This window comes from Rhinolophus sinicus, chromosome 5 (genome assembly GCF_057876585.1).
Source record: "Rhinolophus sinicus isolate RSI-liver-muscle chromosome 5, RSI-T2T, whole genome shotgun sequence".
Lineage (NCBI taxonomy): Eukaryota > Metazoa > Chordata > Mammalia > Chiroptera > Rhinolophidae > Rhinolophus > Rhinolophus sinicus.
The window spans coordinates 55,824,420-55,850,091 of record NC_142505.1 but is presented as its reverse complement, the minus strand read 5'-3'; the positions used below and the strand labels follow the sequence as shown (position 1 = coordinate 55,850,091).

At 42.0% G+C, this 25,672-nt stretch overlaps 1 protein-coding gene across 3 annotated transcripts in view; it reads right to left on the bottom strand.

Moving 5' to 3' along the window:
* PTPRG (protein tyrosine phosphatase receptor type G) overlaps window positions 1-25,672 on the bottom strand; it is a 693,857-nt gene that overhangs the window by 114,306 nt on the left and 553,879 nt on the right. For all 3 annotated transcript variants that reach the window (XM_019728372.3, XM_019728373.3, XM_019728374.3), the window contains exons 7-8: window positions 21,316-21,473; window positions 10,795-10,987 (exon numbers count right to left, since the gene is read on the bottom strand). In XM_019728372.3, coding sequence (XP_019583931.2) covers window positions 10,795-10,987; window positions 21,316-21,473 — 351 coding nt within the window. The remainder of the gene's footprint in view (window positions 1-10,794; window positions 10,988-21,315; window positions 21,474-25,672) is intronic.

The window sequence follows — 25,672 nt, the reverse complement described above, 5'->3', positions numbered from 1 at the left end:
GTGTTTTTCCCTACTCAGGAGGGAGAACTGTAACTAATAGACCTGTGGAGTTTTTCTACACTGCCCTGTGGCATCCCTTCTATTCCTTGAACAAGCCTGGTGTGCAATCCCATTTCTCGGCCAACAATGGAGTACTAGATGCTCTGTGTAGCAATTACCATGGAAAGCAGCAAGTTGGAAAACTTCCTTATCCGTGAGCTTTCTCTGCTGTGTAACATATAGGAACAGCTCTGTTGCTATATGTAACAGAGCCACACACTCAAAATACAATAGCAGCAGCTAGTGCCTGGGAAGGCAGAGGCGGAAATTCAATTCTCCAGTTCTCCAGGCATGCAGTTCCGACTTTCCCACATTATGCTATTCCTGACCTCTCCTCCCTCCTTAAAGTTTTTTTATCTACGTAATATCCCTCTTCCTCTGAGAAAGGCCAAGGGAGGTGTCCATGTCCTGTGCAGGAAAAAGCATTGTTCAGCTCAGTGCTAAGGGAGGTGGCAAAGTTCAGAATAATGCATCTTCCTGGCCCCACTTGACAACAGCTACTTCTTGAACACTGGGTGGAAGGCTGGATTCCAAGGACCCTAGGGCCCTTCCCTCTATTTCAACTTTAAGATGCCGTGATTTCCTGCCCAAAGGGCCAAGTAGACCTCTCCCTGTTTCACTGAACACAGTATCCTTTCCATGTGGTACCTCTTAACTTCTGCCTTCTCCCACTGCCTTGCTCTAATCTAGGTTCCAACTGAGAGTCTGTAGCAGAGACCAGGGTGCAGTTTAGGGTGGGCAATTGCCCAGAACCCCGGTACCGGAGCTGGGTTTCCTTTGGCTGAGTCTCCTATTTCCCACCACTGAGATGATCTTACAGCCCTGTTTATTATAAAGAAACTCCGCAGGCACTTAGAGTCCTGTAGTTGCCCTCAGCAATTTGAGACTGTTATCTAAACACCATCCAAGATCTAAGATCCCATATGTTGTCTCTTAAGTAATCCCCATGGCCATGTCACGTGATCATCTAGTGACCCACACTGATGGGGTCAGCCAGGTTTAATTTACATCATTGACTCTACATGATTATGATACAATAGGTCAGGGTGCCCTCATTTGTTTCAGTTTGGTCCTGAAAATGATTTTTCTCTTAGAATTAGGTGTCACTAAGGCTTGGTACCTACTATATTTAGAAGGGGTGTCCTGGTTCTTGCTCAATATTCACCTAGCTAGCTTTGGCACCTACCTCTCTGACTAGTTCTGGTTCCGGGGGACCTCGGCATGAGCTCCACTGTTTAGATTCCAACCTTGGTTTGACCCCCAGATGTGGCTCTGCACCAACCAGTCATTTGGTTAGGGGTGGTTCCAGGGTCTCCCATACCTGGGGACTGGCCTCAAGCAACTCTTGGGCGTGGTCAAGAGGACCCAAGAGAACAGGTGGCCTGCCACGTGCATGGAGAGACCAGGCTCTGAAAAGGCAGCACCCAGTGGGGAATCCCCTAGGCAGCACTAGGGAGGGACTGAGAGACCTTGGCCTCTGTGTTGCCTCTGGTATGAGCTCGCGGAGCTAGGCCTTCTGGCTGGCTGGTGAAAACCAACAGTTTTAAATGGTCAGTATACTCTTCTCTGAGAAGATTCCTTTCTTCTGGGAAGCCTTTGCTGGTGCTAGTCAGAACATAGGAGCCACAGGGCGCCATGCACTTGATATATAATACCTGTTAGCATTTAGTGTCAGACATAGAGAGCACCTTCTCAACACAGGCAGACAGCTGAAACAGGGCAGCCAAGACACTCCTTTGGGTCCAAGCCCAAAGGAATCATAAAACCAGTCCAGAGAGGGCCCAGGAGTGAAGCCAGCAACCACGACGACCACTAGCTATGCTGAGAAGAGGAAAGAGGACTCGAGAGGACTCAACACGAGCTCCCAATTCAGTGCCTTTACAGATGCTCTTTGAATCTCAGGCCTCAGGGGCTGAGGAGGTGAGGCTGTTTCTTATGCTATGGGAAAGCCAAGCGTTCTCTCCAAGTTCATGTACCTGAAGAAAAACAACTTTAACTAACGTGTGTGTTTGCGGACTAATCAGTGGGAAGAATGGGGAAGATGAATAGTCCGTCTCCCAGCTATACTCGTCCTGTGATTCCAAGGAGATGCACGCACACATCTCAGAAGCTCATGCTTCATGGGCTGTGAATGCTAGTTAGTGAGAGAAAGGGGACGTGTGTCGCTCTGGGAAGAAGGATGCTGCTGGCCTTTATTAATTTCCAGATTGTTGTTCACAAGCACCGTGGTGCCCACACAAGTAAATGCAATGTCAAGGAAGGTTTTTCTAGAGAGCAAAGAAAAGCTGAAGCCCTAGGAGGGTGGCTAAGTCGGCCTTGAAGATCATACTCTGCCTAACCTGCCTGGAGACAGAGAGGACTGAGTAATTAGGGAATATTTATACTATGAAGACAGTAGACGGTCTTTGGCGTCTGCTAAAAATATTAGTTGAACGCTCCCTAGCCATAAAGCAGTTCTTCCTGGGAGCATCCTGACACTACCACCTGCCACTTTCAGTGCCTCCATTTCAAGTGTGCTAGAATGGTTGTTCCCTGGCTTGGAGAGAAACGCCCTCGCTCCATGGTTTTTTTGAGATGAATGCTTCCATCTGAGTGGCTTATGGTCAAAGTGAAGGATAGCGTCCCAAATCCTAGTAGCCTCTCTGATTTCAGGTGCGGAGAGTGACGCAGAGTCCTACTCCTACGCCCGTAAGAGCACGCAACCTGGGCTAGACCATAAATGCCCCAACTGGGTCATCTCTTGTGACAAGGATCTTTTCACTGCTGGCCACGTGGCATGTGTGGGTCAGTTTAGTCCGTCCGTCCGTCTGTCCAGCCAGCCAGTCTAATATTTACTGAGGAACTAACAGTGAACATTGCACTCCGTCTCCAACAAAAAAGAAAAAGAAGATAGCCTTACCTCTCATGGAGCTAATTTGAGAGCTAGATATCAGAAGAAGAAGAAAAATCACATGAATGTGCAATTCCAACTGTGCTACAGGAGAAAAACACTGGTGTTTTGACCCAAATGGCTGGGCCAAGGCCGTCAGGAAATCTCCCTGGGGAAAGGACCCTAGAGCCGAGCTATTTAGGCTGAGGAGGGGTCGCTTAGGCACAGAGGTGGGACATCGCACTCTTATGTGCAGAGTACTTTCCGTGTTTCAGGCTTCGCAGTGTATGTCCCCTCTGCTGTCTCATCTAAAGGGCCACAAGCCAAAGAGGGAGCTGTAATTATTATTTCCATTTCACAGACAAGGAGAGCAAGACTTAGGTTATTAACTAGAGTATGAAAATGTAGTAGTAAATAAATGGTCGACCTGGAATTTGAGTCCAGGTGTGCTTGACTCCAAAATCTATATTCTTACTCAGTGCCTTATACTGTCTCATTCATTCATTCATTCATTCATTCATTTAATGAAGAAGGACTGCACACCTACTATGTCCTAGGTACTGTGTTAGGGTCTGTTGATTCAAGGATGCATAAGATCCTCAGCCTGGAAGACCCCACTGTCCAGATCAAGTGGATGGACTGGCCTCGCAGGGACTGACCCTGTGATCAAGGCCTCAGCAGCCTGTGCCACAAGCACCCAATATAACCTGGTAAGAGCAAGCCAAGCAAATAAAGACTGATTCCTTCTGAGAAAATAAACCCCCATCTTTACCCTATCCCCATAAGTGTATTTAGTTGTAAAGCTCCTTCCTTTAGGGAAGGAGTAATAAACTGTGTTCTTCAAGCGGCCTGATGACATCTAAAACAAAGAGACCACACTTGTGGATTCATTGGAAGCTGGCAGTCCCTTTGAAAACAGAAAGAATGCTGCATTTGGATATAAGAGGATCTCGGTTTCTATCTCAGCTTTATCACTTCCTGGATGAAGGCTCTGGGTGATCACTTGCTCTCTCTGAGTCTCAGACCCTCATCTGTTAAAGGGAAACAACAACACTGCGTTGCTCTCTTTGCACACCCCATCACCCTCCATCCAAACTGTGAGTCAATCTCAGAGGCTCTATTCCAAAATCCATCCCTAAGGATCACTTCTACCTACACCAGGAACACAGGCATCCAACCACTGGCTTACTGCCTGGAATATTTCCATCCGCCTCCTGCTGCTCTTGCATATTCCACCCCAGGTCCTCGGCAAATATTTTTCACGTAACAGTGATGGGTTTAAAACCTGTTCAGATCATTCTATATCCCTGCTTCAGACCCTTCCAAGTCTTCCCACTGCTCTAAGATGACAATCTTAACTCCTTAACAAGAAAAGTCTTTCCCAGACTTCACTCTTACCCACCTCTCCATGCCTCAGGGCCTCTGCAAATGACCTCTTCCTCCAAGTACTTTCCAGGGCTCCCTCCTTATCTCCACTCCTGATCTATCCAGGGCACAGATCTCTTCCCCACTGCTTCTACGGTACCACTCTTAGCACACTACCCAACTTGATCTCTGAAGAATGCTGAAACTCTGTCATTGGTTGACTTGTTTATCTTTCTCCCCACAAAAATGTAAGCTCATGATAAGGAATTCTTCTCCTTTGTTCCAGTCCTTTATCTCTAGTGCCCAGAACTTGTTCATAGTTGATGCTCAACAGATATTTGAAAAATGGAAAGTGAATCCTGACAGAGGTTGTTTTTGAGGATTAAATGAAAACATACCGAACAGAGGCAGCTAGCATAGCACCTGGTACACAAAAACCCTCCCGTCACCTTTTTAACCATAGGTGCTTCAGGCACAGCTCCTAGAGAGTCAGGGATTATTTAATGGCAGATGAAGCTGTCTGACAGATGAAAAGAAATTCACTGGCTACAAAATAGAAGCCAATGTAGTTAATGCTACACGAAGTGTCTAGGAAATATCAACTGTATGCCAGCCACTCAAAGGCAACTTACACCAATTCTTTATATGTTTATATAAAATTATAGTAATCATGGGATGTCTGAGCATGTAAAAATGTTTGGCATGACCTTCAAAAGTATGAGGAACCCAGAAATTTGGAGAGTTTTAAAACAGCCCTACTTTTTGCCTTCTTTCTTACTCACTCCCAAGGTTAAAAAAGTAATAGCTAAATGATAGTTCTTTTTTAAAGAAGGAGGTTAAGAACACTCCATGGGGGCTGCATTAAAAATGTGTTTCCTCTAGTACTTTTCTGAGCTAAAAGTTTCTGGAAGTAACAAGATAACTTTCTGGAAGAGTTTCTGGGAAGAAAGTTGCCTACAAAAGAATTAAGTGCTCATATCAGAGCTTACTTCAATAAGATAAAATAACTCAAGCTCATTAATCTGGTGAGTGGAAATGATTAAACTGAAAATAGAACAACATTAATGTTTTCTCCAAAAATAGCAGAAAACCAAGATTTCAATGTCAAACTCTCTTAAAAAGCAATCATGGATTTACTTCTTTGTTTGCTAATTTGGGTGGAAAATGTAATGCTCTTTTTCAATGTATGCTGATTTAAAATAGGCTAGTTAGTCATTCTCACACAGTGGTACACGTCCTTAAAAACTGCTTTTAACCAAAACAGGAATTGAAAACGTGCCTAAAAAAGGGATCCCTCCATCAGCAGAAGCAAAGGCCATTTTCCAAAAAATACAGCACCGGCTGAGGAGACTGGAGGGTACAGGGACAGCCCAGTGTCCTCTCCGTTTCCCTTGCTTTCATTACATTATACAGTGTCACTTTAAGCCATCAAATCAAATTATCAGTTCAAGTGGTTTTGATTCCACTGTGATTTGAACAGGTTTCGTTAAATTAATAAACCATATGTTTCATGTTGTTGGAAGGAAAGTTATTTTTCTGCGTTCGCTGCTCCAAAAGTCTTCACAATAGACAGCATTCAGCACTTAATCGCCAAATGCTCTTCCTTGCTGGGATGTGTTGCAGAATAACTGAAATGACAGCCCATTAAATTCTCAAGTCTGTCCAAGTTATTTACCGACAAAGGGCAGACTGGTGAACTGGATGTCCCCTGAACAATCCACCAAGCCTAAATACTGTTTCCATTTACTGGAACTAAAGCTTTATACTTTTTATGGATGACATCCATTCTAAGTTCTTCTTCGGCAACAATGCAATATTAACATGCCATCCCCCCCTTTTTGGTGCCTCACATGGCCACGCGTCTCATTCTTGGCACTGAAAGGCTTGATTCTGTTTTCTCTATTCCAGTACATCCAATCATCCTGACAGAGGGCAGGATCGGGGCGCATTAACTCAGGCATCCCCCACCGTGCTGCTCTGTGAACACTAGTTAATGATCGCAGCCGGGGGGGGGGGGGGGTGAGGGACGTAGGGTGCTGTGTGCAGTGCACCGAGGCCCTGCTTACAATGCTGGTGGAAAAGATGAGCAGGTGTTAAGGTGAAGTGGTAAGTGGTTGGTTACCAAGTTACCAAACCTCTAATTGGTCCGTGGGTCTTGGAGTGGAATGGAAGAATAGAACCATCCAACAGACATTTTCACTGTCACTGCCACTACCATCTTTAAAACAGAAAGCATTTACCTTAAAGCAAACCTAAGATTAAGTTCCATCTTTGTTCAAGCCATCCACTGGAGCAGGGGTCAGTAAACTATGGTTCTCAGGTCAAAGGCAGCCTGTCTCCTATTTTTGTAAATCTAAGTTTTTTTATTTCTACATCCAGGCATGTATACCGGGGGTGCCAAAAAACTGTATACATATTTTAAGAGACGGTATCTATGTATTACTTTCTGAAGTTGAATTACAGTAGCAATGTGTAATTGTAGAAGTCAAACATGACTTGTATTCATCTTTTGTTATTGGAATATATTATTACAATTTTAATATAGTTTTTTCCTTTCTTAAAATGGGTTCACATTTTTGGGCACCCTCTGTATATTATCTATGGCTGCCTGAATGCCACGTGGCAGAGCTAAGAGTTGCAACAGAGGCGATATGACCCACTATTGGGTAACTAAAGAAGGTTACTGACTTCTGTTTTAAGTAATTAATTTATTTTTCTTTCTTCTGTGACAATAGCCCTATGAATGCGTAGCTCCATGCTCAATGTCACAGCTCTCCTAAGCCCTGAGAGCTTCCAATCGTGATCAGAGACAATGCCAATCAGACAGGATCGGTTCTTTCTTTTTTTTTTTTGCAGAAGACTGAAGAAAAAGGAACACTTCCTGTATCGGCTCTCTATTACTTAGATCTGCAAAGTACATAATCTAAGCCCTCCAGGCTGCGTGATGACTGCCAGCACCAGTGGTGTTTTCTCGGGGACAAAAAGGAGCATTTGGTCATGGGGACCATGGGTTCCGTGGCATGTGCATTTGAAAACAAACAGGGACATCATTAGTTATCAGGGACGTGCATATCAAAACCCCTGAGAGACACTACTTCACATCTACCAGGAGGGCTAAAATAAAAAAGATGTATAACACGTGTTGGTGAGGATGTGGAGAAGTCAGAACCCTCCCACATGGCTGATGGGAATGTAAACTGGTACAGTTGTTTTGGAAAACAGGTGGTAGTTCTTCAAAACTGTAAATGCACAGTTACCATATGACTCAACAATTCTGCTCCTAGGTTTATATCCAGGAGAACTGAAAACTGAAAACACTATGTTCACACAAAAACTTGAATATGAATGTTCATAGCAGCATTATTCATAACAGGCAAAAAGTGGAAAAATCTCAAATGTATAGCAACTGATAAATGGATAAACAAAATGTGGTATATCCATACAATGGTATACTATTTGGTCATAAAATGGAATGAAATTCTGATACATGCTTGAATATGGATGAACCCTGAAAATGTGATGCTAAGTGAAAGAAGCCAGAGACAAAAAGCCATATATTGCATGATTCCATTTGTATGAAATATCCAGAATATGCATGTCCATAAAGATAGAAAACACACTAATGGTTGCCTGCAGCTGGGGAACTGGGGGGCAGGAGAAAGAAGAGGAAGGACAACAGGAGAGCCTGGCTACTAACTGGTGTGCTGTTTCTTTTGGGGGGTGATAAAAATGTTTTGAAAGTATATGGTAGTGAGGACTGCACAATTTTGTGAATATACTAAAAGCCACTGCAGTATATACTTTAAAAGAAGGAACTTTATGGTATGTGAATTAAATCTCAATAAAGCTGTTATTAAAAAAATAAAACAGAAATACAATTCAGTAATGAAAAGGAGTGAGCTACTGATACATACAATAATATGGATAAAACTTAAAGTCCTAACACAGTGAAAGATAAAAATAGATCACAGGTTGCCTGGAGTAGAGGATAGGAGAAAGAACTGGCTGCAAATGGGCATGAAGGATCTTTCTGGGGTGATGAAAATATTCTAAAACTGGATTGTGGTGATGATTGTAAAACTATACATTTATTAAAAATTATTGAACTGTACACTTAAAATAGCTGACTTTTATGGTATGTAAATTATGCCTTAATATGGTGTAAAAAAATAGGAACTTTCGTACACTGCTGGCGGAAGTGTACAGTAGTATGCACAAATGATCAGTGTGGGAGACTATTTAGCAGTGTCTAACCAAATGGACACATGCACGTGTACTCTGGGCTAGTCTCTTTACTCCTGGGTGCACAGGCTATAGACATGTGTCCCTATGCCCATTAAAAGGCATGTTAAAGAATTTTCACAGTTACCAAAACGTGGAAATAATCCATACATTCATGTATATTGAAATGGATAAATTCAGGTACAGTCACACAATGAATTTAGCAATAAGAAAGCACAAACTACAACTACCTGCGACAGCGTAGATGACTCTCAAAACCAGTAGAGAGCAAAAAAAGCAAGATACAAAAACAGGACATCTTGGGTGATTCTGTTTATATGAAACTGACCAGCAGGCAAAACTAACTTGTAACTCATGGTCATGGTTACCCTTGGGAACAGATGGTGACTAGAAATGGAGAGATGGAGGTGCTCCTGGGAAGCTGATGTCAGCTTCTTGATCTGAGTGTTTGTCAACTGTGTGTATTCGGTGTGTGAAAATTCCTCAATTTGTGTATATTTTATGTATGTACTTTTTCTGTATGTTATACTCCAATGCTGTATTTAAAAAAAAATAGGACTGCACCTACATGTTTCTGCCTCTAGAAAGATCACAAAACATTTTAATATTCGTACACCTTGGGAGTCAGCAACGGACACTATGATAATTGCAACAAACCTTCAGAATGAAGAACTGACTCCTTATATTTAAGGATGGGTCCAGGGCTCGCTCAAATTCAGAGAAAGCCCTTTCAGGGGATGCTCTTGCCCTTTTTTTTTGACAATTTAAGGCAATGGAAACCATTATCATCACTAACATCCTTGGGTATTAAGGGCCACACCTTCTCTTTACAAGCTGTATCCTCAGCTTGCTCTTTAGGAAAATAACTTTCTGTCATAACCTCAGCAATTCTGAACGAGCAGATCGTTAGCTCATCTGCGAGGTACTTTCCTCACCCTCTATATTCACCTCTCATAAAATAGTCAACCCCTAAGAGACCCCTTTTTCTCCAGCCAGTTCTCTTGGGAGAAAGCTTTTGAGCTCTGTGGTTTTATTTTTAGTTTGGTTTCAAAAAAATTAGCCCAAGTGAAGTTTTTCTTTGCCAGCCCAACCTAAGCTATTTTAGAGGTTTGTGTGCCTAAGTCTCCCACTGTTACAAGCTGACAAATAATACCTTGGACAGAATGTCAGCCCCAAATTACTTGAATCTCACATGTTCTTTACAGAACCTGGCCAGGCTAACTTCTCCTCACCATCCTCAAACAAAATCACACAGACAGGAAGGAAATGATCACATTCTTAAAATTCCCTTCTTCTTCTTTTAGTTCTTTTTCAGATACATGAGCCCGGGAAATGGGCTCACTCTTATCATAAAAGTGCAGTTATTTGTTAAGCTCATTGCCCCATTCCTACAAAGGTCACATGCCAGTAATCTGGTCCCTTTTATTGGGGTTGGGGGCACTCTTGAAATGAAACCTCCCCATAAAACTCACTGCACTACAAAGAGTACGTGTTAATATAGTGCTGATAAATGACACAGCTCTTCCCATATTACCCAAGACCACAATTTTGAAGGAGAGCACTGACATGGAAAAGATCCATCTCTTCACACTTTAAGAAAACGCCTTCTTAGTCCCTCTCCCTTCAAGTAGTAGGACTTTGATCAGTCTCATTCCTCTAAATGTTTCCCAAGTTCTAAGCCACAATTATGACAAATCACAGACCTTGAAACGAGGGGTGCCAGGGTAGGATCAGACTTTCTAGTTTCCTGGGAGAGAAATTCACGTTCATTTCACATGAGAAAGTAGAAATGGAAAAGATTAAGATGCCTGAATTTATGTTTATCAGATAGGGGATTAAACCATTAAATAATAGTTTTAAAAGGCCATGCCGGGTGTGGATCTTAGTAAGAACGCAGCAGACTAGAGTCTTGGGAGCAAGTCCAAGGTCTTGATGTCAGAGCTCAGAGACAAACACCTGATCTCAACAGGGAAACAGTTGAAAAGTAAGACACCCAAGAGCTTTCTTTAAATATGGATGAACTAGTATTAATGTTACAAGGTAAAGAATCAGAGAGAATGACTGACATATTACTAGTCAAAAGGGCAATTCTGAACATATCTGTTTAACTGAAGTTATTCCCACAACTGCTTCTACTTATCATCCGAATAGTCTCTTTTAGGAGAGAAACATATGCTCTTGACACCGAGTTCCAATTTTTTGGCTAGTTTCGAACTCTTTTTAAATTAATTTATGACAAGGAATCTTCCTCAGGGCAAGGGCACTTAATCCACATATACCTTTAGAGGCTTCCGTCCCCAGTGGGTTTTCTAAGAAGTCTGTCATGTCATGGTTCCAGGCGTCTCGGACAGCAGACTTGGACACCACCCTGTCATTCAGACCCTGCTGTGGTCGAAAATTATTTCTCAGATACTCCACTGACTTGACGTGGTCTTGCTGCTCCGTGGTGAAGATAGAATAAAAAGCCTCGAGCTGAACAGAGAATGAGAGGGAAGAAAAAAAGAACATCAATTAGAAAAGCTACGTGGTCCAAAGCGGGTGGGGGTGTCAAGAAGACCAAATGGTAGGAAGTGCCAATGCCAGGTGTGACAAACCTGGCAGGACACATCACTACCATGGGGCTTATCGGTCTGAGGTTTCAGTCCTGCAAACTAAACAGGAAAACACTTCACTTGAGGGTGTAAAGAATTCTTTTAGTTTGAGTCTCTGACAGAGTCCAGTCTTTCCTCAGTGCCCTCTCCACCCACTTCCCGCAAGACCTTTACTTTACTACTATGGGAAGGAACACAGAGTTATGGTGAAAGTAGATTCTGGAGCCACAGACTGCTTGGGTGAAATTCTAGCTCCATGGTTCAACCACTCTGTGACCCTGAGAAAGTTGCCTAACTTCTCTGAGCCTCGAAATTTCCTCACTGAAATGCGATCATTTCAAAAGCATCTTTGTGTCAGCATTTAATGAGATAATCCATGTACAGTGCTTAAAAAACAGTTCCTGGTTCATAAGAGTTCAATAAATATTAGTGATTTAAGTCCTACTAAGTATCTTCTTACATACTAGGGATCCAGTTCAGCAAAGTTGCTAAAAGCATAGCTTGCAAGTTAAACGGCCCAAGGTCAATATTTACCAGATGGGTAATCATAGTCAAACTACTCAAGCTTTCTATAATTAAAGTTTCCTCATCTGTGAAGCATTTAATACTAGTACCAATCTTATCAGGTGTAGAAAAGTTTAAAATTGATATAAGTCACTTAGCATCTAGTAAGTCCTCAGTAAAGATTAGCAGCTATCATTATTATTAAAAAACATTTTCCACAAGGCTACTGACCAAACTTTCAGGGAAAAGCAAAGAAAAAAAAATTCAAAATGCCAGGGTCATATTTTTATTATCAAAAAGGATTCCCCTTGGCCCCCAACGTCCTGATCATGAAAACAGGTCTTTCTATTATATAATAGAAGAGGAAAGGAGTGGGGGCTGGTGGCAGAGGTTTGTTCTCAGTGGACCACAAAATTATTCTTGTTCCCAAAGAAATAGACCGTAATCTAAAATTCCCAGCCACCAAAAATACTAACTCCTTGATGTGGGGTAAGAAAATGGAATGAAGTAGTGAGAAGCTGAATGAACTCTTAGTGGCCCATCTGGCGTCTCGAACGCCCAATCAGAAGGTTACTGCAGGAGAGAATGACAAGGTGGAAAGAAAGGTGGTAGAGAGATGCTTCCCCAGTAGGCACTGAGAGGCCTCCCTAGGCTGCAGGACCAGAAGGGGCTAACACCACTGAAGGAAAGAAACAAGAGAATTACCACCTGGGTAATTCGAGGTAAGTCTGGATGGTCATTTTGAAGCCCGGAACTAACCCTAGAGTTTTTCAAACAGCCTCAGAGAATGAGGCAGAAAATGACCTGTTTCCAGTCCTGAAACTCCCTCTTTTTTGCATTAGAAAGCAATGAATACATAAATAAAATACACAGTGATTAATTCAGGCAAGAAAAATCATTTAAGTATATGGATTCACCTATCAATTCACCTGCCCTCCAATTTTCCTGCACATGTAAAGTGATAGTAAACTATGAAATTTTTTCTAATTGTTCATCAACATAGAACTAGATGGTCTCTCAACCAGCCTTTTGAAACCAAAAGTAGCCTGTGTTAGTCTAATTCTCTACTATTCACATAATATTGTTGCTATTCAGAATGTGCCCTTTATCTTTCTTCCTTCTGATGTTCCTTCTATATAGTGAAGGGAGAAAGGCAATAAAAGCAGAAAACATTGCTAAAATTGGATGGTTTACTCTGTCTAAATGTGACCCATTCAAGTGAAGATAATTGGAGGTGCTGAAAAGAAAAATCACCTCAACTTAGCCCGGTATACTCACTTGATACGACTACCAAAATCCAAACTGAATTCATCCAAAAATCAGAGAAGGTTTCTGATTTTCTTAGAGAAAATAACTTCTTAAAATTACATGAAAGGACACTCTGGAGACAGTCTAAGGAAAGACCAACCAAAATGATTAAAGGGATGGAGAATAAATCGTGTGTGCAAAGGTTAAAGGAAGTGGAATTGTTTAGCCTGAAGAACAGGCGAGTAAGGAGTAATTTGATTAAAGGCTCTTGCAAGTGGAAGATGCTGACCAGCTCTTCTCCATGTCCAGAGAGGGCCAAATAAGAAGACATTGGTTTAAATTAAAGCCTTAGAGACGTGAGTTGAATAGAGGGAGGAATACCTTAACTTTCTGCGTGATTTTTTTTTTTTTTTTTAAATGGACTGGGCTACCATACATAGCAAGTTAGAGTCAAGATTTATCTGTAAGAGATAGCCTTCTGTAGTGAAATAGTTTAATATGTGAGATGCCAGGAAAGGATGGCCTGGGAGACTGTCTCAGCAATACGACTCTAAGGTTTGTTTATTTTCTAGAATACTTGCTTCTTTCACAAGATAGCATTTAAGTCTAAAAAGTTTATTTCTGATGCCTCTGGAAAGAATTAGTCATACAACTGTAAAAACAGGCAGGTTCTCAATTTAATGCAAAAATGCTTTCGCTTAAATTGCTCTTACAGCTTAATGACATGCTACGGCTTAAAAGCCCGGCCACTTCCTTGTCATTAACTCAACTTGCCAAAGATTTCGAAGGACAGATCAGATAGTTCTGAAAGTGAACTAATGACCTGAGCAATATTATATTGTCAACTGGATCATACCTTTGCTTGACAGTCACACAAAAGACGAAAAGGAGGACAAGCTTAGCAGACTCATCAACTGTCCTTCGGTAGGTTGGCAGCATTCACTACAACACTGTCATTCCTCTAAATAGAATGAAAATTGCCAGTGGCCTCTCCTGTTGGTAAGTGGCGTGCTTGGCTATTGAGTGGAAACCTCCATGATCCCTGGATTGGCAAGGGGAGTCTTTTCACTTTGGCAGGTGAACAGTGATGATCTAGGCCAGAAATCTACTGAAACAGTAGATCCCCCTTATCAGCAGTTTTGCTTTTTGTAGTTTTAGTTACCTGTGGTCAAATGCAGTCTGAAAATACTCAATAAAAAGTTCCACAAATAAACAATTTGTAAGTTTTTAATTGAATACCATTCTGAGTAGCGGGATGAAACCTTGTGCTATCCTGCTCTGTCCCACCTGGAATGTCAATCGATCATCCTTTTGTCCAGTGTCTCCACACTGTATGGGCTCCCTACCCGTTAGTCACTTAGCAGCTGTCTCAGTTATCACATCGACTGTCTCGGCATTGCAGTAGTTGTGTTCAAATCACCCTTATTTTACTTAATAATGGCCCCAAAGCACATGAGTAGTGATGATGGCAATTCGGATATGCCAAAGAGAAGCCATAAAGTGCTTCCTTTAGTGAAAAGGTATGCATGTATAGGAAAAAACATAGTATATCTAGGGTTTGGTGCTTTCTGCGGTTTCAGGCATCCACTTTGGGTCTTGGAACAGATTCCCCGCAGGTAAGGGGAGATGACTGCATACCTTTACACAGATAATTCAGGTTGTCCCTTGATCCTTACCCGTGACATGTAACTACATTCGCTAAAGGTGAAACTGACCACCATCTGGGCCTCCATTTTTTTGATTCCAAAGGATGTCATTTACGGAGACCACAATGAGAAGGTGCCTCCTAAAGCTGTGCCACATGGCAGCCCCACATTCTGCTGGAGCCGTAGAACAAACTGTACACAGCTGTGCTTCTCTGGGCGTCTGACCAGCTTACTCTGTCCGACTCTTCTAGATCTGGTTAACAGCCAGACAGTGATCCTTTTAAACTGTACATAAGATTATGTCATGCCTCCATTCGATACCCTTCAATGATCTCCCATTGTCACTGTGGGGCACTAATGATTTGGCCTGTGCCGGATTCTCCAACCTCCAAACTCTTACTCTTGCTACCTAGGCTCCAAACACTGTTTTTAATCCCTGCTTGCTAAATACGTGACCGTGGTCAAAGTATTCAGTGTTTCTGACCTTTAGTTTCCTTACTTGTACAACGGAGGTAACATCCGCAGCTATCTCATGTGGTTTTTGTCACTATTAAATGAGTTACTACACATATGTGTTTGGCATAATTCCTGGCATGCGGTAGCTACTCAGTGTTATTATCATTATTAGTACTATTATTATTATTTTATGAGGAATGTGGTAACCATGATTGTACTCTAAGCTTCCAACAACTATAAGATGCTCTATCTGCTTCTCCCTTCTCTTTCTCCTCATAATGTATATTTATCAAACCCATTATGTGCCATGTACTTTGTTATGCACTTTAAAAACATTATTTTGGTTTCTAACTTACATTTAGCTTAAGATAACATTAAAGTAACATTAATAATAGCATGTCATTCACACTAGCAGCTACTATTTACTGAGTGTTTATTCCATGCAAAGCATTGTACTAGCTCAGGGTGTTACGTGCTTTCTCTTAGTCCTCATAGAAATCCCATAAGGTTGATGGTATTAGGATATCATTATTCTGATTTTTGACTGATGAGGAAACTGGGCTGAGCGATCTTAAATAATGTCCCAAGATCACATAGAAACCAAGAGGTGAAGTGAAGATTAGAAATCTAAGTCTGCGCGACTCTCTTTTTCAGGCTCAGCTGCTTCATGCCAAATGCATACCAGGCCCACAGCATTATTCACTGGAAGAGTGGCGCTGTAGTGGAGAAACTGAACGTGGTGACAGTAGAAGTCCCCAAACAATTCCTTTTAGCTAATCCCAAAAGACCGTTCATGCAGGGCACCCATTATCGGCACCATAAATCTATTTGCACTTTCTGCACTCTGGAAAGAAACGGCCTATGGACCAACACAGAAAGAACTGGGAACTGGGAACAAGATGGTGGACACGAAGAGAAAATGCTATCCACCTCACAAAGCCTGCACTTTCAAAAATTTACCTTATTCCTTTCCAGAAGCAGGTAATAAACACATTTGAATTTATCTTTACTTTAATATGTAATAACTAATGAAGTCTTTATCATTAGTAAAAATAAATGAAAGTTTTTATTTCTATAATATTAAATTGACTTTTTAACTTTTGAAGTCAACATGTAAAACATTTTTCTTTTATCCCTGCTTGGGGAGTTGTAATTGCATTTTTAACTGGTGCTGTTTCAAGAACAATTTTAACCTTGAATTGCAAATGTGTTAGCTGGAAGTGTATATAAATCATTTCAACTTAGTTTTTATTATAAAAATATTACAAAGAATAATTAGTTTTTAATCTGTTGGCTCAAATCAAAGGAAAGCTGAAATCTATTCAGGCCATTCGTGTGCAGTAAGAGCTCTCGTCCACAGGACGTAGGGAGAGGACCATTGTGGCTGAAGAGGGAAAATGAAAGAAAATCAAAAGTAATATTGTTATGAACCATTAAAAGGGCGATGTGCACAATATTTTATGGGATGGGTATATAATGGCAATTAAACAATGCCAGAGTCCGTTATAAGCATAGTAAGAAACTCCAGGGTAAGCATCAGGAACTGAAATATCACACCTAAGGTCAAGGAGGCACTTTAGCTTCACCATACATTTAAGAGGTGACAGGGGAGTACTGTTTTGTTGCCTCATCATTAAACAAGATAACAATGATGGAATATTAAATTCTCAATAGCCTGGAGCATCTAAAGTTTTACTTATTGGAACATGGCTGCAAAAACAAAACCCAAGAATAACAAACTAACTACAGGGCCATGTCCCCACCTTGTAGCTGCAGACATCTTTTCATGAAGGCAATTAGAGAAAGGCTTTCTACAGAAAGGAAAAGGATTTAATCACAATTAACAAAGAAAGCTATCTGTATGGATTAATAATGACACCTTCACCCCACCATTGAGGCAAACTTCATTCACATGCACTGCACATTATGTAGTTAGAATACACACTTTCTGAATTAAGTAATTAATCAGTAGTTGTGGTCCTGAGATAAACCACAACTACTGGAAGTTGCAACAGCCAGTAGTCATATGTAGCTCTTCCACCAGAAATGTGGCTAGCCCTACACATTGAAATAGTAATAATCTAGAAAAATTGGGCTAAATAAAATACAGGAAAATTCATTTCACATGTTTCTCTTTACATTTTCATTGTGGTTACTAGTAAATTTTAAATGACGTATGTGGCGTTTGCTTTATTTATACTGGAGAGTGCTGCCCTCCAGCCTTGGTGATCATTTAATAACAGCAACAAAAAGCCCGCCCAGTGTCTCTCGAGCACTTCCTGTGGTGCCGGGCACTAGTCCAGGCATTCTACACACATTCTATCATTTAGTCTTTGTAAGGACTCCATCAAGTAGGTATTTTCATCATCTCCACTTTACAGATGAAAACCAAGGCACAGAGTAGCAGAGTAGTTGAGTAATCTGGCTGAAGAATGGAGCCAGGGATGGAATGCAGGCAGTTTGGCTCCAAATGGAACATGGTCTTAAGTCGAAAGAGCTGCTCTCCTCTTTACTAGAGAGATAACATTGGTTTAAAAAAAAAAAAAAGTCATGCAAATAAACCTTTCCTATCCACTCTGGCTTACTGTTACGGGAAAGGAAAAAAAAACATCCAAAAGCAAACAGACTAGACATGTTCAGACATTTACTGCCTTTTTGATTGAGTCCCCAAGAAGCACTGAAATAAAATTCATGCTAAGGGAAATTATAGGCAGTGTCATATTTTAAACTACAGGAAGCAAACAGTCCTGGAAAGGGGAGGTTGGGATAGTCTCCAATGGCCAAAGCACCACCATTTGAGAGCCACTGCTCTAGGATAAAACACATCCTAGTACATTGGACTCAAGATGGTCGTGTTCTCCAACTAGTCATGAACAGTGCAGGCATCTGTCTCAACGTGGCAGGCCTGTTCCTTTAACGTCCTATACCCGGACGGAGAGTGCTGCCATTTTGTTTGGGTGACAAAGTCACGGCACGATTTTTGCCTGATATTAACAGTAGATGTTTAATGGAGCCACAGAAGCTATCCTGACTGCTGGCCAACCAAGCCAACATGCGATTTCATTAGCAACACCGTATTTAGATCTAGATTATCACACAAACCAGAGTCAAGAGTTCATGGGCTACGGGGCTGGTTTGAATGTCCACGTACACTCCCCAAAGAGAATAAAACAGAAAAAAGTAGTTGCTCATATTTATTCTGTAAGGCTACAAAGAAATCCACCTCACACAAGTCCACCATTTGCGCTCAGCATTTATTTTATGGTGAACATGCCCTCACTTTCATGCCTATGGGCACCCACACTATGCAAGAGAGAAGAGGCGACTGAGCCTTTGAAGAAAGAGAAGGATGAAGGGCCAGGGATATTTTCTTTCTGATAGAAGCAGACATAGAATTCTGTCTGCTTGGCTCTTCTGAATTGGCTATTCGCCTTTCTGAAATGAACATGCTGTGCTAACTTCAGAAAGAATGTTGGCAAGGTCAGGGTGAGAGGGTCTGATGCGATAATACTTGGATGGCTAAAGCTTTCCTTTCTGAGGGCTGACACAGCTGTGACCTCCATGCAGCTAGTGAGCAAGAATTCAGTTTGGCCACATAAAAATGAGTTGTTTTCCTCCTTTGGGAAACAGACAGGGATAGATGAAGCTGTGCTCGATAAAAGTAAAGTATTATCTTAAGATGGTTTATAGTAAAGGAACTGGGAAACAAATGTGATCAATTTCTTCACTATTTCCTTGAACCAATAATTAATACCTACAGAGAAGTCATATGCTGAAAGTCAGAGAGAAAAACTCTTCCATCATTTCTTCTCTTTGAGCATATAGGTGGCAGGAAGTGGAAGAGTAAACAGGTATTAACAAAGAAAGGCCCACTTACCAAATGTCAAATGTTTCTAATTGACAAACACTTGACAAGACATCCAAGCCTAAAACTCTGCCTTTTGTTTGGACCCACTAAATATCTGAAGCTGAAATAAAATCTAGTATGTGTGAATGGACCTTATTTCTTCCCAACTTAACTACCACTCTTTAGCTCTGTGCCCTTCACAGGGCCAAACTTGTATTTCCTAACCATGTCATTCCCAGCCCTTCTATCTCTGAAGACAAAAAGCATTTATCTTAATTGACAAGGATTCCTTTTCAATGCCCCTTCCCCAACCCTGAAGCTGTAAATCTATGGATTGTAATTTTATTTAATTTAACGAAAACAATGCTGGCTTCACCATTAGGAAGAAAACTTGTTTCATATTTCATTATCTCCTTAAGGCTGGCAGATCCTGTTCAGAAACCAAACTGCTAATCCTTTCTTCACAAGAGTGGAATTAAAAGAAAAAAAATCTGAAAGTAAAATGTCTGCCAACAACAGTGAGGCCAAATAATCAATTTTGCCTGGCCCTATACCATCTACCCGCGTTAGTGGGATAGGATATGGTGTCTCTTCTACACATAGCTCCTTCTGAACAGCCTGCTCCATTTACCCCTGATGTCTCAGGATGCTACCTGGCAACTCTGCTGATTTATTCAAACTGGACCCATGAGGACCCAGGGCCAGCCAATTCACTGGTTGGCCCATGTCTGCTGGATCTATCTTCTTGAATACTATGACATAAGACCCACATTGCTGTCAACTGGTAGCTGGTCCTAGAGCTGAAAGGCCAATTGGTACAAGAGTAACCATATTAGGCCACACAACCCAAACAAACAACAACAACAAAACCTATGTACAGGGGGAGAGAAGGGACCAGAATTTTGCAAAGGTACAGAATAATAAAGCCATGGCAGAACATCCAAGATTTAAGAGCCTGTGTGGCCCTGGAAAGAGAGCCATATATGCGTATGCCTCACTTTCTAGTTCCATTCCTGGTCACGATGGCTCCATCTCAGGGTGCCCCTGCCCTGCTGTTGTTTCTTGAAGATACTCCCTCTATTTGAGCTACCTTATATAGGTTTCTGTTTCTTATCTCCAAAACAGACCTGACCAGGACACCATCCAACGCTGTTTCCCCCTGCTCACTGTTCTGTATTCTTTGCCCTTGTAAGGAACATCTTTGGACCATTCCGCTGGCCAGCCAGGTTCATAACCTTGTGGACCGTGTCTTCAGTCCTATTACTGATATTATCACATCATGCCAAAACCTCCCCCTTCCCGTACAACATCCCTAGCCCTGGCTGTCAAACTCTGGGGAAAAAGCATTTCTATGAATGGCCCTGATAGGAGGAAGCTTCCATTTTTATACATTACTGGTCAATGGCTCAAATTCCGTATTTACAAATCCCACTCATTGTTCCTGGTTCTAGTTTCTGGAATTATGGAGAAGAAATCTACTGCTACCTCAGTGCATTCTGCACTTTTGACAACTAACATACCCCTCTAAGAATTGCCCCCTTCCATCTATTATCCCTGAGGCGATTTCAAGGCTCCTCACCCCCCTAGTGGCTTCCTTCCTCTGACACTGGCCCCCACCTCTTGTCTATTTCATCACTTCTTACCAGTGAACTGCTTCAGCCTAAATTCACCTTCCTATGAAAACTGCCCAGGGCATACTCAGAGAGGAGCAGTTCAGTACCGTGGTTAGCAATGTGGGTTTTAGAATCAGACAAACCCAGGCTTGATTTCTGGCTTTGACATTCGTGAACCACGACTCCTTGGCATGTTGTCCGATCTTTCCACGCCACAATGTACTTATGTGTCCAATCTCAGTGTAATACCATCTCTCCATGTTGTTTTGCATGTAAATGGACTGTGTATAAACTGCTTAGCAAAGTGACTGGCACATGGAAAGAGCTCAGTCAAGGGTGCTTTTTCTTTTATTTCTTCAGGTATGGAAATCTCTTCTCTGAACTTTGGGTAGATTTAGTGGTCCAGAGCTCGGTCTTTGTGATCAGACACCGTGGTGTGGTTATTGGTTGCGTGACCTTGGGCAAGTCACTACACTTCTGTGTCTCTCCTGCATGAAGTGGGTGCAAATAGCAGCTACGTCATAACACCATTGTTCATAAGGATGAAATGTGTTAACACATGTCAGGAGCTTAGAAGAGTTCTTGGCACAAGATATCATCATCATCTAGGAGAGCTCAAAATTGAATACTTCCCCTCAAAATTGAATACTTCCACAAAACCTGATTTCATGCCTGTAGTTTTCATCAGCTAGTTAATTTGTAGCCAAAAAACCGTGTTTTATATTTTATAATTCTTGGGTTCAAAAACATGCCTGTTGGAAAGAATGAAGGAAATCAATGAGAAGTAGAGGGTCCAAAAATAAAACATTCTAACTGGTGTATTCTAGCAATGTTATATAAGTAAGTCAACACAAACGAGTCAGCACAGAAGCCCCATGTGGGGCTCAATATGTACCTGATGGTAAGAGATGGGGAGTGGCTTCCGGAAGACGATCCACTCCACAATTTCACTACACGGTGGGGTGGTCAGAGAACCTGTGTACCGGTAATAGCTGCCCAGGGATGCAGGCAGGAGGTCCCGGAGGACGAAAGGATCCAGAAAGGTCTCCTTCTCTGTTTGGGGGAAGAGGGAAAAGAAAAGCACAATGGTAAGTCATACCGTGCTGCAGACACAGGCAAAAACCCTCTGCATGCTGGTGCCACATCACAAGCCTTATGTTTGTTTATATCCTTAGAAGCACTAGCATTTGGTGGTGGGAGAGCCACAGAAAACAAAGCGTGTTTCCCAGGGTGTGTTCTGAGGCACCAACATTGCACTGTATTTCATGAAAAATAGGTTCCATGATGAGCAACACTGGGCAACAATGCGGTCCCTCCCTCGTCCCCCAGGAAATGGATAAAACACTAGCATACTAGAGACTCTGAGCAGTCTTACGGGAAAGGACTGAGCTTGATTTTATTTAACCCAAGCCCTTCACAACCTTCTTTCACCACAGAACACTTCCCTATCTAATACGTATGAAGCAATAATCAGTGGAACAAACTCTGGGACACCCAGGAGAGAGCCAGCGTGAAACGAAAACTGTAAGCCCAGGGTAAAGTGCAGCTCCAAAGCTGGTTACGGCTCATGATGATTTCCCCAAGGCCTATGGAAATCAACATGAAACCTAACCAAGGAACAACCCTGAACTTACAAAACGGGGGCCCTGAGAATAGGCTTCTTCTTTTTACAAAAGAGGAGGGTCTTTCCCGAAGTAGAGGTAATGACATTTAAGCTGAGACCCAACAATTATACCTCACAATAAATCTATGAAGAAAACAAGGTACAGAAGGGGTTAGTACCTGCCCAAGGTCACAGCTCCTAAATAGCAAAGCTGGCATATGAACCGAGGTATGGTGACCTCAGAGCTTGCAGGGTCTGACTCAGCTGAAGTGAACTATGTGAATATTGAAGGGTAGGGGCAAAAGAGGAAGAGTATTTTAGGCCTTGGGAACAGCATGTGCAAAGGTGCTGAGGCAAGAAGAAATATAACACAACAGCTCTGTGTTATAATTCTCCCAGTCAGGCTCAGGAGATCCTTCAGCTTCTTTCACAAATCAAAGGAGGTTCTAGTATCTACCTGAGTCCCCAAAGGTCTAGCCCTGAATTTAAGGCTGGGATTCCTTCCTCAGCCCTTTTAGGCTATTACAGTCCTGCTAATGGCTTGCCTTATTCCTTAATGGCCTCCACAGGGGGCTGGGGGTGGAGAACCAGCACATGCTTGAGGCACGTTAGGGATCCAGGTTGCTTCATGGACACACCTGTGCCTACAGGAACATCCTTTCCAAGACTCACACCTCCTCCCTCTTCTTTCAAGCAGAACAAAGGGTAGTTATTGGGGTGAATGTGTATCCCTAACTTAAGAGGTCTATGTAATGGAATAATGTAAAACCCCCAACAGAAATCACTTAGAATAGTTAAAATTTCCTCTTAGTAGAGATTAGTTGAACAAAACAACATTTATTTCGCTTTTACTGCATGTCAGGCACTATTCTGAGTATTTACATGTTGCAAATATTTAAACAGCACTTACTGTATGTGCCTAGCCAAGTCCTGAGAGCTTTATAAAGATTAATTTAACACTTAAAATAGTGCTGTAACGTTGGTCCTATTATTACCACCAATTGACAGAGCTGGAATGCAAAACCAGGGAAGTGAGTTTAGAATCCAGGCTTTCATTATTATTAAACCTTCATTATGCTGTCACTTCATAACCCTATGAAGTACATCACTGTAATACTCCAATTTTACATCTGTGGAAATCAAGGCAGAGAGAGGTAAAATAACTAAGCTCAAGGTCACTACTGCACAGTGAAATGGCAGCAATTATTCATGAGCCTCAGAAACCATGGCTGATTCTTACATAGGTTTTTCAATTCATTTCTTAAAAGGAAAAATTAAATATTAACAATGAATGCAAAAGTCTTCAAATCAAAGGGTTTTATAATCAAAATGACAAAAGTGGTTCCTGTTGGACAAAAGGCTGGAAATAATGGAATTGTCCCTGCTCCCACTGCCAAGTCTGGACTTTAATTTAAGCCTGGTTCCCAGCCGCCTAATGATAGGGAGAATCTCTGTGAGTGTGCTTGGCTGGGAGAAGGAGCTAGTATTTTGGCCTTTGCTTGCACTTCCTGGGTTGTCTAAATAGCCAACACAAGGCTGGAAACAATTGAGGGTGCATAGGGCTTGGCATCACAAACCAGGAAACCACCACCTTCATTTCTCCCTCATGTTGTAGGTGAACTCGGCCTCGCACCACAGCCTACAACCTGCCTTAGGATCAGGGGCTCCAGACTGAATGAAAGTTTTTTCCTTAGGGGCCTGACCCAATATTAGGATCACAGTTAAGAATGCTGTAGGCAGAAGGAAGAGGCAAAACAATCACTGTAAGCCTTGAGGAGGCAAAGCCCACATGAAGTACCAGCCTTTGAGGAAAAGGCTGGGGCTTTAAAGAACATAAAAGATACAGCAGAAACAGCTGCGCTACCAATCTGAGACCAGATTTCAAAATGGAACACTGCTTCAGCAGGATCAGGACTCTTAAATAAGTTCTATGGCCTCGTGAATTCGGCAGGGACTCGTGGAAATTGCAGGCATGACCACTGCTACAAATGCAGAGGGCTTCTCTGTCTTTGACAAGGGCTTCTGAGGCAGGTTCTGGCTTTAATTGACTAGATGGATGGTGGGGCGGGCAGACCTGATGAGGGGGACAGAGAAGGTGGCTTCCCTGCTGGTTCATTCCACCACCACCACCATTGCCATTGGACGTAGAGCTCTGAGACCTGGAAGGTCCTGAGACAGCCCTAGTTCAGTGGCCTCAAGTGAAAGAACCCTTTCTTCAAACAAAAATCTTAGGTAGGAGCTGGGCAACTCAAACAGCTGAACGTGTAGGCACCACGGAGGAAGCTGAGCTGGGAACCCAGGGACAGTGAAAACCACTGCTTTAGTTCAATTCTTTAATTTTACGGCTGAGGAAATGGAAGACCAGGTTGAAGTAATGGAGCCAAGGTGAAAACCTGGAGAAGACTACAGGCTCTTGGATAGGGTTCTTTCTTCAAGGAAATGCCCTCGGATCTGGAGCAGTAAGCCTGGAAGCAGGAAAAATCACCTAGTGCTGAAAACCCAAATTGAAATGCTGCCCTCTCCTCAGCACCTCTTTTCTCCATCCCTACAGGGATTGGTGAAGGGAACAGATACTCAGTCTGCTGGTTCAAATCCCGACTCCTCCACCTGTGAGCTGTGTGATCTCAGTTTCTAAACGCTCCCAGGTTGTTCTGAAGATTAAATGAATCAGTACAAGAAAGGGGTTCAGAAAGAGCTTGGAACATAGTAAACATCTCAGAAACAATAAATATTATTCTAATTATTCATTTTGCTATTACTGTTATTATTATGCCTCTAAACTACCAAGGCCTAGCCATGTACATCTTACATAACCATGTATTTCTTTTAAGTGTTTGTGTGTGTGTCTTTGTTTTTTCCAACTGGATTACTAGTGCCTTAAAGGCACGTCATGTCTGACATTTCCTTCATCAACCTGAGCAGTATAGATGAGAATTTTTGAGTTCTTTGCCAAACATCTAGCATGGTTTTGGAACCAACTGACATTTAACAGCTGTGTGACCTTAGGGAAAGGTCTTAACCTCTCTGAGGTATTTCCCTTATCTGTAAAATGGGAATGATGAGAACGTTTACTCCTCAGGGTTGCTGTGACCATTAAGCAAGCTAATAAAGGTAAGGGGCTTAGTTAGCACAGTACCTTGTAAACCCTTATTTATCAAGGCCAGCACTTGGTTCAGAGCAGGCTGGCTCACATAATGTTTGAAATCAGGGATTAGCAAATGTTTTCTGTAAAGCACCAGGTAATAAATATTTTGGGTTTTGTAGGCCAAGAGGCAAAATCGAAGATGTTATATAAATTTCCACAACCTTATTAACATCATTCAAATGCTAATAATAACTGAGGACAATTTTTAAAATATAGGTCTTCTATAATAAGAACGGAATTCTTTTTGGGAGAAATTGCCATTTCACTTAATTAGGGTTCAAATGTAAGAGCCATTCTTAGCTTAGGGGCCATACAAAAATAGGCAGTAGAATTGATTTGGCCCTCAGGCCACATTTTACCTCCCCTATTTTAAGCCAAGTGTTGGGGGTTGGGGACTGTTAGAAAGTCACCTTGCTATTCATACCAGAAATGGAGGGGGCGGTGCGGGGCCGCTGGTGCGTGCTACAGGTTCTGGTGCCTCCATCACTAATGATGATTTCTTTT